We start from the raw sequence: 16868 nt of genomic DNA on the forward strand, positions 1-16868 counted from the left end.
TCACGGGCCGCCTCTCAGTGGCCTTTGGTGGCGAGCGGCGGCGCGCGCTCGGTAGGACAGAGTTGAGGTTACACGCGGACATGTGAGAAGGCAGGGAAGACCTCGGCTCTTCACATCCGAGCCAGCCTCTGTCTCACACTCATTCATTGTGTCCCTTCCACTCCTCCCCCTCAGCTTGTGGTACTTTTTTCAAGTTGCTGCACACAACCCCACACTTCTCATTTCTTCGCTGCCTGTTAGGTGGCATCTCCTTGTTTGAGCGTTCGAAGTGTCGAACCCTGCCAGCCCAGTCCACTTCGTTCTCCCACCATCCTTGCAGACAGCTCCCAGTGTAGACTTCGAAGTTGGCCGCAAAGTCCAATCATACCTGCCCACTCTCCTTTTGATTAGAAAGCGGTGTTGCGTTAAATTTGCAGCCTCCGTTGGGATGAGGATAACCCATAATAGTAAAAGAAACATTGACTCCAAGACACCATCTTTGGCTTCAATGAATGTTGAGCATTCTGGTGTTTATCTGGTGTTTATCAGAGAAATAAACAACGATTAATATAGTTATGGCTGTTTACCAGACATACCCAGTAGCATAATAGGAACTATTACATATGCTGGACAACAAGTTTTACCCTCTAATATTGTAAGACATGAGTCAGTTCAAGAAGAGACACTAAGAAGTATCAAGTGGACGTCAGTTAAAAAGGCCTTTTCTCTAGCAGTGGGTACATAACAAATTTTCAAGTATGCAGACAAAATTCCCATTGCTTTTGTATGTTTTTGGACATCTTTCTTTCTTAAAACTCAGAAGGCCTGGATTGTTGGGAGTCCCAAAGAGAAGTAGTACACAGAGTGTAGGTGGCAAGGCTGTTGTGGGTGTATATGTTTGCACATGCATGCATGTTTGAATGTGTGTGCAGGTATATATGAGTGCATTTGATGTGGGGGCCACATGGAGATTTTAGTTTTGAAAGACAACCCTGCAAAGGCCTGTCCTTACAGGCACCATCTCTTGGCTTTTGAGATGTGCAGAACTACTACTATTTTCTGTCTTCAAACATTCTCTGCATCTTCTACCCCTGCCCAGGAAAGCCACCTAGATCCTAGGTCAGTGGTGGTGAACCTATGGCATATGGCTGCAGCACACTGAAAGCTCTAAAAGGTTCACTGTCACTGGCCTAAGTCTTAGTGATCTCTCTCATGAGAAAGAAGCCAATGTGCATTAGTGTAAAGCACTTGACTGGGTGTCAGCACCTCTAGGTTCTAGTCCTAACTCTGCTGCCAAATAGCTGTGCACTTTTGGAAAATTCACTTGACTTCTCTTATCTCCAGTTTTCTTTTTTGGTTTTTTTGAGGCAGGGTCTCACTATGTAGTTGAGACCGACCTAGAACTCGCTATGTATCTCAGGCTGGTCTCGAACTCACAGCGATCCTCCTGCCTCAGCCTCCCAAGTGCTGGAATTACAGGCGTGCACTACCATGCCAGGCCTTCCAGTTTTCTTATTTATAAAAATAATATTTACCTTGCCTCACAGAGAAGTTGTGATAATCAGGCCAAATGAGATAAAGTTTATGAATATACTTTGTAAACTATAGAATACTACACAGATGCAAGGTTTTATTAAGGTATGGTCCCACAGAAAGACTTTCATGAAACAATTAGTAGATTTAGTGTACCTGAATGAATGGATTTGGTTTGGGTCCTGGTTAAAAACTACTTCAGTGGAGTTTCCATACTTCATAGGAAGCAAAAACATAAATAGGGGCTTCAGCTAATCCTGTAGTCCCAACACTACACTCTGAGAAACAATACACTATGCCATAAAGATGTCAGTCATGTTTTAGTTATGAGTTTTAATAGAATCTCTGAGAATTTCTCAATCTGCTACTACAACCCCAGTTTAAGTTCTCAAAGTCAAACCAATTATTCCTAAAAAAATCATTTTCATGCTTTGCTTTTCTATGAGCAGCAGTTACCCATTCAATTCATGAGATTTTCAGGGCATTCTCTATTTTTTGCTTCGTCTTCTTGGGTACTTGAAAATTAAGCAGCTAGTTTTAGATTGCTTTTAAATTACAGGCGTCTTGAGGTAAATATTTTGTTCATATAGAGTAAAAACATAAACCTGCATCTCTAGCTTATAAGCATATAAATGTGCATATCTTGTGGCATATCTCACACTTAAAAAGAAACAAAGAGGGCCAGGGATTTAGCTCAGTGGTTCCACCTTCTACCTCGCAAGCACAAGGACCCGAGTTCGATCCCCAGTACCAAAAAAATAAAATAAAAAATAAAAAGCCGGGCGTGTTACATAGTTTCAGGTCAGTCTCAACTACGTAGTGAGACCCTGTCTCAAAAAACCAAACCAACAAACAACAAAAAATGCATCTTTTTTTTTGTTTGTTTGTGTGTGTCCAGGATTGAACTTGGGACCTTGTGCTTGTGAGGCATGTGGTGGACATCCTTATTTTTTATTTATTTTACCTTATACTCTTAAGTATCATGGATTATGAATTATAAAAATTATACTAAAATATCAGCTGATATTTACTTCTAAACATTTCTGGCCTCTTAAAAACTTTTTTTTGTTTTCAGTTTTGGAGACAGGATCTTGCTGTGTAGTTGAGGCTGGCTTTGAACTCACTATGTATCCCAGGCTGGCCTCCAACTCATGGTGATCCTCCTGCCTCAGCCTCCCTGAGTGCTAGGATTACAGGCATGTGCCCATGCCTGTCTTCTCAAAAACTTCTTCCCCCATTTATGCCTCAAACAGAGAGTTAAGATAAGCTTAAAATTATTGTTACAATTAAAGAATTTTATAGAAAGTGAAACATATCCAGAGATATGAAGGGACAGTTTTGGGGCCAGAATAAGAATTTACTTTCTATAATTTTAAACATGTCCTAATTTCCTTTATTTCCTTATCTTCACTTACTGTTGTGTCATAGCCTACCCTACATTATGACTTAGACCTTGATATGTAGAAAATACAACACTTGGCAGAAAATTTTCCTCTTTCCATCTACTAATTTTTTTATTAGTATAAGTTTGCTTTAGTTAGGGTTGGGTGTTGGCTCGTAGTCTTTTGGGGTAGGAGAGAAAAATGACAAAGTTAAAATAACTGTCCCACAGTCAGGGTAGATATTTTAGGAAAAGAGTGAAAAACTATCCCTCTTTTGTGTTTTCAGGAAATGCATTTAGAAGACACCACCCGCTTCTGTCCAAAGGAAGAAAGAGAAAGTGAACAAACATCTTTCAGCGATCAAAATCCCAGGCAAGACCAGAAAGGGGGCTTTCGCAGCTCCTTCCGCAAGCTCTTTAAAAAGAAGTGAGTAGCCCTTAGACAAGACAGCATTGTAACTCATTTCCCTTTGGGCTTTGAAGTTTTAACAGTGATGATTATCAGTAACCTGGTCTCACATCACTGCTTCAAGTTCAGTGCCTGCACCCAGTAACCTCGATTCCTGTGGGGTGAAGATGTTTCTCACTGTAATCTCCCAGAGTAGAAGCAACCTCAGCTCTCTCCTCTGCCACTTCTGTCTTTCATCCCTCCCTCCTTGTTCCAAAGTCCTGTGTATTGAGAGGAGCGGGCAGAGGAGGTCCCTGGGAAAAGGAGCTGGAAGGGGTGGGATTCTCTGTTGGAGTTGGGCATAATGGGGGCTCCATTAGCATCTCTCCACTTGTGGAAAGTTATTCTAAGGACATCTCGGCATTCTGCCTTTTGGGGGCATATGTTTATCCTGGGGCTAGTTCATGTTTACTGGGACTTCTAGTGTTTTCCGAATGAATGGATTTGACTTGGGTCCTAGTTAAAAATCACTTTAAAGGAGTATCCATACTTCATATGAGGCAAAAACAAGGTGTTTACTTTTGTGGTCCTTTTGAGTGTCTGAGTCTTTGTTGTATGAAACTTCAGGCATTTTGAAGTGTACTCTGTTATAGTCTGGGAGGCAGGGCCAAACGCCATGTAAGTGGAGAGTTGAGCATTCACATTGACCATGGAGGGATTTGCTAGTCCAGCCATTGCCTGCAAGTGGCTCTATTATTATTATTATTATTATTATTATTATTATTATTATTATTATTTTTGATATGGGGGATTGAACTAGGGACCTTGCACTTGCAAGGCACGCGATAGAACCACTGAGTAAATCCCTGGCTGTCTCACCTGGTCCTCAGGCCTATCTCTCTCACTTGAGGAAGCTCTCCCTGGCTACTGTACTTAGTTTCTTTTGGTAGAGATTCTTGCAGTCAGTTTTAAATAGCAAGTCTTCATATAGTAGATAGAAAAGTTAAAGCTTTATTGTTGTCTTTGGAGAAATGCTGAGAAATTGCTTTCTCCTTAAAAGTAAAGGTTATTGGCTGATTAAGATAATGGTTTGGAAGAAGAGAAGGCAATCTTGGAGCGTGGAGGGTTTTGTTTGTTTAGTTTTTTGTTTTTGTACAATTTGTTTAACTCTCCTCCCATGGGGAGGGTGGTGCTAAGAGTAGAGGATCTTTCATTGTGGGTCCTTTGCCTGTTGTTATTAGAAAAGGGAAGAGGAAGGAAGAGTACAATTATGCAGTCAACCACAGCCCTGTAGTCCCCTTTCCGTTTTGCTAAGGCAAGTCAGTGCAAGCAAGTGTGACTATTGCTGGATCCTCAAGCCATTTTGTTCAGGGGTTGAGGAATTAAGAATTGTATACCTCTCTAGGATCATAGACTTAGATCTTTTGGCCTAGTGGCTACTTCCATCAAGTTTTAAAGGGATGGGAGGACCTAGAAGCAGATAACTTTCCAGTCTGAACTTGGAATTTGAGCTCCTAAATTCTTCTAAAGACTCTAAACTTCTAAGGCACTACTTGAGCATAGTATTCCCAAAATAAATGGCCACTTTTTGCCCAATACCCTTCAAAATGACTGGATACTGTTGGAAAATAGTGAGCAATAGAACTGCCACTGGTTCCTTTACAAATTCCTTTTTGAGGCTGGGAGTATAGCTCAGAAGAAGAGTGCTTGCATAACCTGCTAAAGGCCCTGGATTTGATCCCTAGCACTACTTACAAAAAGAAAGAAAGAAATATCTTGTAAACACATGCTGTGCCAGTTTCACAAGGTAGAAAGAACAGGTTTGTCTTCTCTGTATCCAGAGGGCAGAACTAACGGGTTAAAATTTTTGAATTGGCACTGTTGACTTCATGAGAAAGTAAATTCTCTTAAATAGAAATAGGTGACTCTGGTCAAGGATACCATGAAAAGAGACTTACACACAAGGTGGAGATTGCTAAAGAAATCACTGAAGTCCCTTCTAGTGTAGAGATTCACTTTATCTGTAGTTTGACTTTGTTGTAACTCTGAGTGATCACATTTCTTTATCACCTGAAACAAGCAATGAATGAGGCCTTGGACCTCTAATTTTAAAGACCTACTATGTAGAAGGTCAGATTTTATTTTTCTATAGCCCTCTTTCCCCCTCACATCTTGGTAAAATGCAGAGGACTTGCTGTGAGATCTCCAAATTCATATTGGTTAATCGCTTTAGGTCCTCTTGTAGCTTTCTGGAATTTTCCTTAGAGAAAGGACCAATGAATTCCCTTAGTCTTCTGTCCTTTCTCATAGATCAGTCTGTGTCGGTCATATTACCGTCAGCAATACTGGCACTGTCCTTTGTATTTAAAATCTGAAGTGTTATCTGAATAGAAGTGAAGGTCGAGCCACAAGATGAATCTGCCTTTGGCGAGCTTCCTTAGCTTCATTGATCTGGCCTTGAATGGTCAGAACCATTTATTTGTTTGTTTGTTTGTTTGTTTATTTATTGGGTACCGGGGATTGAACTCAGGTCCTTGAGCTTGCAAGGCAGGCCACTGAACCGCTGAGCTAAATCCCTGGCCCTATTTATTTTATTTATTTATTTATTTTAAGCACCATTTAGATGATACCTGCTGTGGCTTTGTGCTTAGGGTTCTGGGAGTGAGATTCAGGGGAAGAATGCTTTGGGGACTTAGCATGAGATAAAGAAGCAGTTTAAGTACCTTATCCTGAGTGTTTTCATCTAAGAACTGTGGAAAATTCATTATAGACCCTGCTACAATATGATACTATAGTGAGAAAGGATAGGGAGGCCCAGCATAGTGCACCAGGACTAGTGCCTTTCAACTTGGATGAGAACACACCATTGTTCTATGCATGCACTAGTCCAGATACTTGTTTAAGATCATGAATGACATGGACCCAGACATTGCATAGTAATGTACTCTGGAGTCAGTCTATGTACAGATACAGGAAGGAACCAAGAAGAGATGTTCACGTGCTCTTCCTGTGTGCCAGGAAGTCAGACTGGCAGCAAGCTCGGTGACTTTAAGAAGTGGCCAAACCTGGGTACCAGAACCACTCCAGAGCCTGGCCTTGCAGTTCCAAATGGGCCAGGGCCAGAAAAGCTGCCTGTGTCATGTCTGGGGCTCACTGCCTTCCTTCCCTACAGCCCTCTGGAGGCTCATTCCTGTCTACACTGACACACTTTTTGTTCCATAGGGGCTTGTTTGGCTGGTGGCCCCACACACCCAGAATGCTGCTTCGGGATGAAGCTAGGCATGGAGCAAGATGCAACAGAAAACCTGAGAAAGGGTTCTCTTCCCTCTGAGGCTGGGAGGGCCGACTATTCATACCCACAAGGATTCAAAAGGGAGAGTCAAGTTGACATCATTAAAAAAAAAAAATCCTGAAAAAGCCCATGATATTTGGGGAAAAGGGTGACCAACCCACTGATTGTTTCTAACTCAGGCACATTTATCCTGGGTAGATAATAAGTCACATGTCCCTGAAAGCTATCCACAGATCAGAATAAAGTCTACATATTTTAAAGTTTGAAAATATTAAGTGACTTTAAACATTTTATTTATTTTTTGGTACTGGGGATCAAACTTGGGTCCTTGTGCTTGTGAAGCAGGCAGCGGGACCACTGAGCTAAATCCCCGGCCCATGACTTTAAACATTTTAAATGAAGATTCTTAGAAGCCAGGAACAGACTTAATGTGAAAAGCTGATGCTGGACTGATTTCTTGCCTTTGAGCAGGACAGAAAGCAAACTGTCCCTTCTAGGAGGATGTATATGGAGACAGTCAAAGACAAACCTAGATTATTGTGAAGGCCGAGGCAAATGCTAATTTACCTTTATATATAAATCTTGCATTTGGATAAATGTGTATTTCTGGTTTGGGGTGTGGAAGTGGGGAAGAGGATTATGTAAGACAGTTTAGGGCTAGAGAATGTAGATGGTACTTTCTCTTTATGCCCAACTTTAGGGGAAGTGGGAGATGAAGAATATAGCAGCCAAATGATCGATTCTATTTCTGTATCCATTCGCTTCCTATTTAGCAGTTTGTAATTTATATGCCTTAACAATATTTCCATTCTTGTCCTTACCCTCCCTTCATCATTGTTATCAAATTCTATTTTCTTAGTCACACCCTGAAAAGATACATTTACAGGGATCCATATAATTAAATGTCACTGAGTCATCTTTTTTGGATGTCTTCTCAACTTTTTTTTTTTGTATATGCCCAGCCTTCACCATGAAACAAACCATGTACTAGAAAGAGGACTGATGAAGAATCAGTTGATAATTTTATCCTTACATTCTTCTCTACCTCCTTGAAGCCCATCTCAAGTTCCTCCTCCATTCTTAGCTATTTTTTGGTTTCTCTCATAGCTCATTTCCTATATACTTCGAAAACTGAAAGAGATAGTTGAAGGGATAACCATTTTGTAGTACATAATCTTAATTATAATTGTTTATAGATGATTTGGAACCAATCTTTAAGGGTCTTTAATGTCCTAGGTTCTGTCCAGTACAAAAGAAATAGTTTCTGTCCATTAGGAGCTTACAGTTCATTGTAAGGGTAATTCAGCTGAAAGTTATAGTGCATAATATATAGTAAGCACTCAACAAATAGTTTTTAAATGAATGATCATTTGACACTCTGTTGTTTATGAGTCAGGGCTAACAGACTTGGCCAAGAGAATAGGTGTCCACCCTAAACCTCTGATCTCCTCTCCCTTTGCATGTCTCCCAAAGCTTTCAAGGAAGGATAGTCTTTCCAGTCAGAGAACCAAGTCAAAGACTTCTGTGGTACTATATTCCATTGCTTTCCCTTCCCTGATTCAAAATAAGCTTTCCAAGTTTATCTGTACTAAATCCATACGTGTCAACCTACCTGACTTAGGATTTTCTTTGTCTCTGTCACTTGAATGGAAGGAAAGTCAGCAACAAGCTGTGTCCTTTCTCTTTTTTCCATAAAGAGTTAGGATTACTGTGTGTCAGAGTGTACTTTCAGCCATCTTACCCTTTCCCAGCAAGTGTTTACCTGTCTGTCCCTGTACTGTCTGCTCACATCTACCTTGCAGTCAGCCAGGATGGCTGTAGGAACTTGAAAAGCCATTTTTGTGTTTTATGGAGAAAGGGAGTAAAAGCAAATACACTGTGCCTTTGTCTTAGTAATTTAGGTATGCATTACTTCAAAGCCTAATAGCCACTCCTGTGGAAGAGTCCAGATGTCTAGGTAGTCTATGTTGAGCATTATAAAGAAGTCAGTTAAAATTATCCTTAAAAAGATGATACTGAGTTTTTAGTCATGGCTACAGTAGAATGCTGGATTTTGAAGAGAATTAGTAAGTTAGCCATTAGTTAATAGTTGAAATAAAGAAATGCAAAGACATTCAGGAGACACAAGGAAGTTACAATTTGTGAAAAGAGCAGTTAAAAGAAAAAAAAAGTAACTAAGCTGAGTCTGTGTACTTTAAAAACTAGACAGGGCGATTTTGGCATTTGTTTCAGAAATGGGAACGCAACTGGTGAAGATTTCTGTGGTCCTTGGGGCTGGTGGTGACATCAAAGCTTTCCCATTTCCAGGTAAACACTAAATAGTTGCATGTTGGAACATCGAAGTATAACATTTTGGGTTTTGGAGAGATCAGATGTAGATAAGAGGGGAAATGTGAGGTGGAGATTTTAAATTTTGATTAATAACTTTCTATTGAGAAACTGTCATGGAGGTACAATTCAGAATAACCAGCCGCCCAATTCAAATCCTATTCCCTACTTCCTACCCCTGAAACTAAAGGCATCCCTAGTCTTTTGAATAACAGAAGACATAGGGAAAGGAGAAATGCCAAAATTATGTCTCCCTAAAATTTTGGGCACAATTAATTAGAAATGATTTGAGTTGGAGTTAGGCAGGAGTTGTAAAAGATAAGAGAGGGCCTGTAGTTTCAGGAAAGGGCATGTAGAGTCTGTTATAAAAGAACTTTACTCTACCCAGGTGTTGTCTTACTTGATGAGCACCCAGATGTACTGGAGTTCAGATAGAACAGTTTTTCCTCTCTTTGCTGGGATGCAGTAGAAAAGTGCTCCTTTTCAACTAGAAATAAAAGTATGGTGGGCAGCTATGACTTCCTCTGTGATACCAAATATCAGGATAAAAAGTGAAAATAATCTAGTCAGTCAGGTTTTCAGATTTCATAATTGGTCTTTGTGTGAATCCAACTTCTTTCTTTGGATAATGTAAAGGGATGTTTGAATTCTGCCCAGGTATTTCAGCAAATGATAGAGTCATATATCTAGCAACAATGAGGACTCAATGAGAGCATACCAACGACAGTGACCAATCTTGGAAGCCAGTTATCCTTCTTTGCAGATAGTAGAAGCGTACCCAATTCAGCCACAGCATATGGAGAACTTGTTCAGTTTTATAGGTACTCTGAACAAAAACTTCATGTCTAGCATCACTTTCATACATCCTCCATGAGGTCTTTTGATACTGTCTCTTGGTTGCTGGGCTACTTTTACCCATTCTAGTTCATAATTTAAGCTAGTGAAAAAGACTCTAGGTTATCAGAGGTTATTTCCAGAAAGCCTCCTCCCTCCAGGGACTTCTGACATGAACAAACTGGAGAAGGTGCAGAGCTGGAGTGGATTACCCAACTGGCTTAACCAAGATAAAGGAAGAATGCACCCTCGACTGGGGACTCAAATGGACTGATTTGAGTTGTTGATTATTGGTTGGCTGTGGTCTCCTTTGTAGTGGTTGAGGTTTTAGTTTCTCCTCAATTTGATTACTGTACTTATTTCTGCATTCTACTACATGTAGCATATATGTGTGGTTGGCTTCAATAAATCTTTCATTTAAAAATGAAAACAAGCAGAAGCAAGAGTTTGTAATGTAATGCCCAGATTCAGTAAAGGCCTTTGATAACTGTGGTTGAGAATAATGAGTTCTATTTATTTTAATTTAAGGGCTATGGTAATTTGTGCAGTAGTTTCTTCATTGAATCAAAAATAGGATTTTTTTGAATTTTCTGAATTGTTAGTGCCCTGTTATAGTGTTATTACACAGTACTTTACACTGACATATACAGTTGTCACAACTGTCTCCATAAAGGATTAGAAAGATATTTTATGTTTACAGCAAATCTTAGATACACATGTGCTGAGTCTTGAAATTAGGAGAGTAAAAAAATATTTCAAGTCTAGGAGGCAACTGTTTTACAAATGCGAAACACTTTGGATAAAATATTTGAAAACAATTAAAACCAAATCAACCTGTACTTTATCTGTGTGCTGAGATTTTAGGTCCAGTGGATCAGAATACAGGGAAAAAACTAATGAGAATCCCTCAATGGATCCTTCACCTACAAAACAAGATTTCTTCAGAAACCGACTTGCTCTTGCAAATGACCTTGACCAAGGAACAGCTGTGTAAAACATACTTAAAGTTGTATTCTCAAGTGGTAAGATGAGGATAAAAAGCTTGTATATATCTGTGTAGGAATATATATATATATATATAGATATATATATATATTGATGTATAAATCCCTGAGGAAAATTGATATAAATACATATGAAACTAAGTCAACATACAAGACATTGAAGAGATGAAGATTAGTCTATGGTTAAGACCTGACTTTTTGAACTTCAACACTTGGGAAAAGGGAAATGAAGATTTTTCACATCATTATAGAAAAACACAATAAATTTGGAGGAAAAATAAATGTTTATAAGAACAAAAACTTGCACCTTGAAGTCATTCCCCAAATATAATATTATGTTCATATAACATTATGTTTAATGTGGATGTGAATTTTGTGCTTCCTAGGCATTTAGTTTATTAATTCGTCCCAGTGTGCTCAGACTAATATAACACTATGTTAGGGGCCATTTGTGTCTTGCCATTTGTTTTCCAGAACTTCCAAGGCAATACGCAGTGTGCCTTACGGCAAAGGATTAACACAACTGTTACTTTAAATGTTGCAAATCTGAATTATGGAGAAATTATGCTTAAATCACAGTTTAGAAGGTTTAAAGCTTAAAGACACATTGGTCTCCAAATATGTTTTACGGTCATAGAAATCAGTATAGAGAATAAGATTTTAGAAATGGGGATGGGGCAAAGAAGCATTTTCTCTTTTGTGTATTGTGCTGAGGATGAGAACAGTCCGCATGCAGCCTTTGTTTTATTCAGTACTCAGTATTTCAGATCCACTAGGGATCCTGAGTGTTACACATACTCTTGGCCAGATGGACCAGGCAAAACACTGAGGTAGCCACATCCTCTTAAAAAGACTTTCTTCAAACTGGACAGAAAGTGGCAATAGCACCAGTACTTTAATGGCACATATACAATGATTGCTCTAGACATTAGGTCAGAATGAAAACTCAGGGGTGCAGTACTTGACTTCTGCAGTGCCCAGAAGCTGTACAGAAACAAAGCTCTTATAGCTCAGGTGGAGGAACCATATTGCTGAGGCCTGCCTGGCTCAGGGTAGTAAAATGTGCTGTTTCCATGTGGGTATGTCCCAGATGTTCAGCATCCTTGATACACCCCAACCTTTAGATTCATAATAAAAAAATAATTAGCCTTACACTAGTTGTCTCTATTCCAAGGCAGTCACTTATAAAAATTAGGAGTATTTGGCTTCTGTTCATTCAGAATCTTAGTACTCAAGTGGACTTCTACAAAGGCTGTTCCTTTATGAACAATACACTATTGATAAAATAGGGAAAGTTTCATTTCTGTGTGATGGAACGTCCCCTAGTGAAATGATTAATTAGGAATCCATCTATTAGCATTTTGAATAATAGCTGTCCTGAACATGTAAAAGATCACTGTGCCAAGTTTTTAGAATTTGACGTATTTAAGTTTAAGCCAGTATTTTCATTTCTCTGCAGTTAATGGAATTCGATTTTTCTCCTTTATCAGGCCAAAGTTGTTTGGGGGCAGTGCTTGAAATCACAATCCCAAATCAACTGGACACAGAAAGTCACATTAAATAGAAATCATAGTCTCTTAAATAAAATACAAACAACAGTAAGATTCCTTTCCTTTTCATATCCTTTTTATCATCAAAATTGTTGCTGGGTAGGGCTGAGGGTTTAGCCCAGTGTTGCCTTGCCTGCCTTGCAAGTTCAATCCCCATTACCAGAAAGTAAAAAAAATTGTTACTGGGTAGGTCAAATAACATCATACATTTTCCAAATTTCATTTTTTTTTTTTTGTACCAGGGATGGAACTGGGGATATTGCACTTGCGAGGCAGGTGGCAGAATCACTGAGCTAAATCCCTGGCCCCAAAATTTCATTTTGATAGCATCCTTTGAAAAATTTTGATATTGTCAATTTATAGTAGTACATTTTAATTTAGTTGTATTTTTATGATACTAATAATACTGCTGCCACTGTGAGCTCCTGTGTCTTTTTTTATTTGTTTTGTACTGGGGATTGAACTCAGGTCCTTGCATTTGTGAGGCAGGCGGTGGCACCACTGAGCTAAATCAATCCCCAGCCCTCCTGTCTCTTGATATCTGGATTTTTGGTAGCATTCTATCTCCAGGTACCATCTGCTCCTACCCTTCCTACATATCTTCAACATTAATACTGTATTCCTAAATACTGGCCTGCCATCAAATTCCAGACTCCTTGACATTTAAGGTTTTCTTTCTCTCATCTGGCTCCTAGTTTTCTTTCTAGTTACCATCTAAAGCAGTTTGGGGTGAACTAGCTTACTTCAACTACACTGGGCTTTTACAGTTTCCCAGTAAGCTATGCACCCCCTGATTCACTCTTGCTTCATGCCTGTTTTCTGACCTCCTCCTTTCTACTAATCTGAAGATCCAGCCAATCTAAATCCCCTTGCCTAGGTGGCTTCTTGCGATGTGACTAGTTTATATTTTGGTGTAGTTTTATCTTCCCAATAAGAATGGAAGTCCTTTCAAGGGAAAAACTATATATACCATATCTTTTATTCCTTTCTACTTCTTGAATTCATAGTAGTATATACTCAAGAATTGGTTAATAGCAACTGTAATGGTGGTGCTGTAATAGGTAAAGGACTACAGAAAATAATTTCTACTTTTTTTTTTCAGTGCTGCCATTGAACCCAGGGCCTATTCACATGCTGGACAGTGCTTTTTCCCTGAACTACACCCCCAGCCCTAATTTCTAGCTTTTTTATTTTTTGGACAGAGTCTTGTTATGTAGTTCAGGCTGGCCTTGAAATCGTGGTGATGCACCTGCCTCACCCTCCTGAGTGCTGGGACTACACATGCACCCCAATGCCTGGCTTCTACCTTAATTTTACAAACATCTTCGTTTTTAAAAGAAAAAAAAATCACAAAGGAAATAAAATACAGTTGTCTTTAGAAGCAGTTAAAGGCTCTACTGCCACTTCACAGCACTTAGCATTAGAAAACATCTCTTCAATTAAAAAGTTACTATTTTTTTGTTACTGTGTCTCATTTTGTAATCTTCCTAGGTAGTACTAAAAATTGACAAAGGAGATAGGATTCTTAGTGATGGTGATGGTATTTAATGTAATGTTTCTTTAGGGAAGAAGTTGGGTTGGGAAAGTTTGGCAGTTGCTACATCTGTGATCTTGAGTCCTCTGAAGAAGTGTGGTTTACTCAGGAGATCACAGATGTCCTTGGAAAATGCTTGGGTTGTCCACAAAAAGATGGAGATTTTTGGACAGGCTAGGGGTTGCAACAGGTCTCTTTTGTAGCTTTGCAGGATTTCTATATAAACTAAAGCCAAGGTTACCTTGTTTCTCTGACCTTAGAATAGGAAACTTTGAGAACCAGGGATTTGTGGATCACATATTCTAGGATTCTCCTCAGTGGGCTACTTCAGTACATAACGGATAAACTAATCTGAGAATTGTAAATAGAATATCAGGGAAACTTTGAACGGTGTTTTTGTAACACCTCAGGTCTCATCCTCTCATCTCCTTCAAGTCTGTACTCATAAGTCATCTTCTCTATGAGGGCAATTATAAAAATGCAGATTCCTGAGCACTATTTCAGTCTCATTGTATTGGAATATTTGAGGAAGGGATTCAGAAATCTGCAATTTAAATGCACTCAGTGGGAAGAAAAGGGCTAAAGGTGTAGGGGAAGTGGGATGGGTAGAGGAAAGGAAATAAGAGAAAATAAAAAAATTGAGAAAAAAAAGGTAAATGTACTCAGTTGATTTTCTTCAGTCCACTAAAGATTTTAGAGCTACTATTGCTTAGAGCAATAAATTGGGATGATCTAGTATGTAAATTTAACCACTCCAAAGTCTCTCCTTTTAAGTTACATTTTATGACAGAATAGAGATGATTAGACTTAGCTTGAGATACAGAAAACTAATAATGCATCAAAACCCAACTAAATGTTTTTGTGTTTAAATTTGTTTTCACAAATTTTGTTTGAAAATATACATACATCCATGAGTTCATTTTATAAAGTGATAAAATTATATATTCCAGAGACTCAAACGAATATAGTTTAAATGACAGATGTCTTACATTAAGTTCTTTCTTATAAACATATATAGTGAAACTCAGACTAGTTTTCAGACTAAACTTTTTTTGGAAACATCACCATTAATAATTTTCCCCCTGTACCTAGTACTCCCCCTGTAGCAGTGCTTTTAGGATAGCTGCTATTTCCTGAAATGTCTAAATTGCAAGTGAGTCACATATTCTGGGAGGGGAGATGGATGGGGAATGGGGAGATACAGTTCTTCAAAGAGGGACATGGGTTGAAAGAAGGTTGAGAAAATTGATGGAGACATATTTTAGGGGAAAAAGTAGAAACTGATATGTGGCACTAGACTTGAGTTTTGAACATATAAGAACACAAATATATGAGTTTGGTCAATAATAAAAAGGATCTTTTGAGAAGTTGTTAGACATTCAAAATAGTCAAGATTTTATCCCAAAATCAAACAACTTGTTTTCCAAAATCTGTTGTTTTCCAAGAGGTCAGTGTATAATCTTTCTAAACTTGTTCCTTATCTGTGAAACTGATATTTTTATTATCTTGACTCATTGCCGTTAGACACAGTAACATCAATTGTTCTTCCTTATAAACCTATTCCTCTGAAGACAGTAGGATCTATTCTAAAACACTGTTGGTAGATACCATCTGTGACTCTGAGTGTGTTGTTTCCATTTAACATTAGATCCCAGCCCATTACCTCCCCTCATCACATTTTTTTCTACCGGGGCAAATCTTCACCACACAAACATGGTCTTATTTTTTCTATCTTTAAGGCAAAATAAACCTTTCTTTTTTCTTTTTTGTACTAGGGATCGAACTCAGGTCCTTGTACTTCTGAGGCAGGCAGTGGAACTACTGAGCTAAATCCCCGGCAAAAGAAACCTTTCTTGATGATGGTTCAAACTATTTACCAGTTCTCTGCTTCCTTTGATTATAATACTTTAAGGAGGAAACAACCACAGTGTCTTTTCTGCTATGCAACATTTAAAAATGCTGCGCAGGGGATCACACCCAGGGCCTCATGCTAGATAAACACTCTTGTCACTGAGCTACACCCCCAGCCCACTTGCTGTATTCTTTACCAAACTCACTAGGCCCAGGCTTTGCTCATACCCCTTCAGAGTGTGTTAAGATCAGTAATGACTACCATGTTGCTAAACACATGGTCCATTATCAGTCATCTTATTATCTCTATCAAGTAATATTTGATCATTTCTTCTTTCTGAAATAATTTCTTTACTAACCCTTAAGGGAATGCCATATTCCTGGTTTTCATCTGGGTGGTTCTTTCTTATTCTATTTGCTGCTCCTCTTCTGGGTGATAGAATGCTCCAGGACTCTCTTTTGTCTGGGCTCTTTTTCTAGTCTCACTTCGTGATCTTATCCAGTCTGCTTCCTTTGAAATTTGGTCTTTTTGAAAGTGACTGCCAATTTGGTATTTTTAGTCTAAACTCCTTTCCTTAACTCCAGACTAACATTTCTGTCTCCTTGATTTCTCTTAAGATATATGATCAATTTATTGAACTTAGTATGTCTAACACTTCTTCAACCATATCCTATCTCAGTTGATTTTAACTTTATCTTTCTAGTTGCTCTCTCCAAAAATCTTGAAGTCATTCTTGACAGTTGTTTCTGTTGATAATTCTGTTTCTCTTTTACCCCACATCAAGTCTGCCAGCGAACTGACTTTCTTCCAAATATTACATATACTCTATAACCTCTTTTCTCTACTGCTACTGCTACAGTTCAAGACACTTTCAATTGGGCTGGCCTCTCTATTCCTGTTTTGTTTTATTTTTGTTTTTTAAGACAAGGTCTTGCTGTGCAGTTCAGGCTGGCCTTGAATGCACTATTTAGCTGGCCTTGAACTGATGGTGATCCTCTGCCTCAGCCTCCCGAGTGCTGGGATTAAAGGTGTGCGCCACCACACCTAGCACTGTTGCTGTTCTTAATCTCTCATTTTTCTAACAGAGTACTCAGCCTGTAAATCAGATCACATCACTCTGCTGAAATCCTCAAAGGACTGTTTCTTTCAAACATAAGTCAAAGACATTTCAGGGGCTTTTAAAGCTTCAAGTG

At 38.9% G+C, this 16868-nt stretch overlaps 2 protein-coding genes across 7 annotated transcripts in view; both read left to right on the forward strand.

The window, feature by feature from the left end:
- Arhgef33 (Rho guanine nucleotide exchange factor 33) overlaps positions 1-547 on the forward strand; it is a 55093-nt gene extending 54546 nt beyond the window's left edge. The window contains exon 18 of the mRNA XM_033762235.1: positions 320-547. Coding sequence (XP_033618126.1) covers positions 320-547 — 228 coding nt within the window. The remainder of the gene's footprint in view (positions 1-319) is intronic.
- Positions 548-2821: 2274 nt separating this feature from the next.
- LOC117286144 (rho guanine nucleotide exchange factor 33-like) overlaps positions 2822-16868 on the forward strand; it is a 103818-nt gene continuing 89771 nt past the window's right edge. For 2 of the 6 annotated variants that reach the window (XM_033763663.1, XM_033763664.1), the window contains exon 1: positions 2822-3320. In XM_033763663.1, coding sequence (XP_033619554.1) covers positions 3184-3320 — 137 coding nt within the window. In that variant the 5' untranslated portion in view covers positions 2822-3183. Of the gene's footprint in view, positions 3321-6503; positions 6813-10592; positions 10668-16868 lie in introns of those variants that run through there. The other 4 variants (XR_004517272.1, XR_004517269.1, XR_004517271.1 and 1 more) reach the window with 4 other exon arrangements.

Source organism: Fukomys damarensis, unplaced genomic scaffold (assembly GCF_012274545.1).
Source record: "Fukomys damarensis isolate Sample0158 unplaced genomic scaffold, DMR_v1.0_HiC HiC_scaffold_2, whole genome shotgun sequence".
NCBI classification, from domain to species: domain Eukaryota; kingdom Metazoa; phylum Chordata; class Mammalia; order Rodentia; family Bathyergidae; genus Fukomys; species Fukomys damarensis.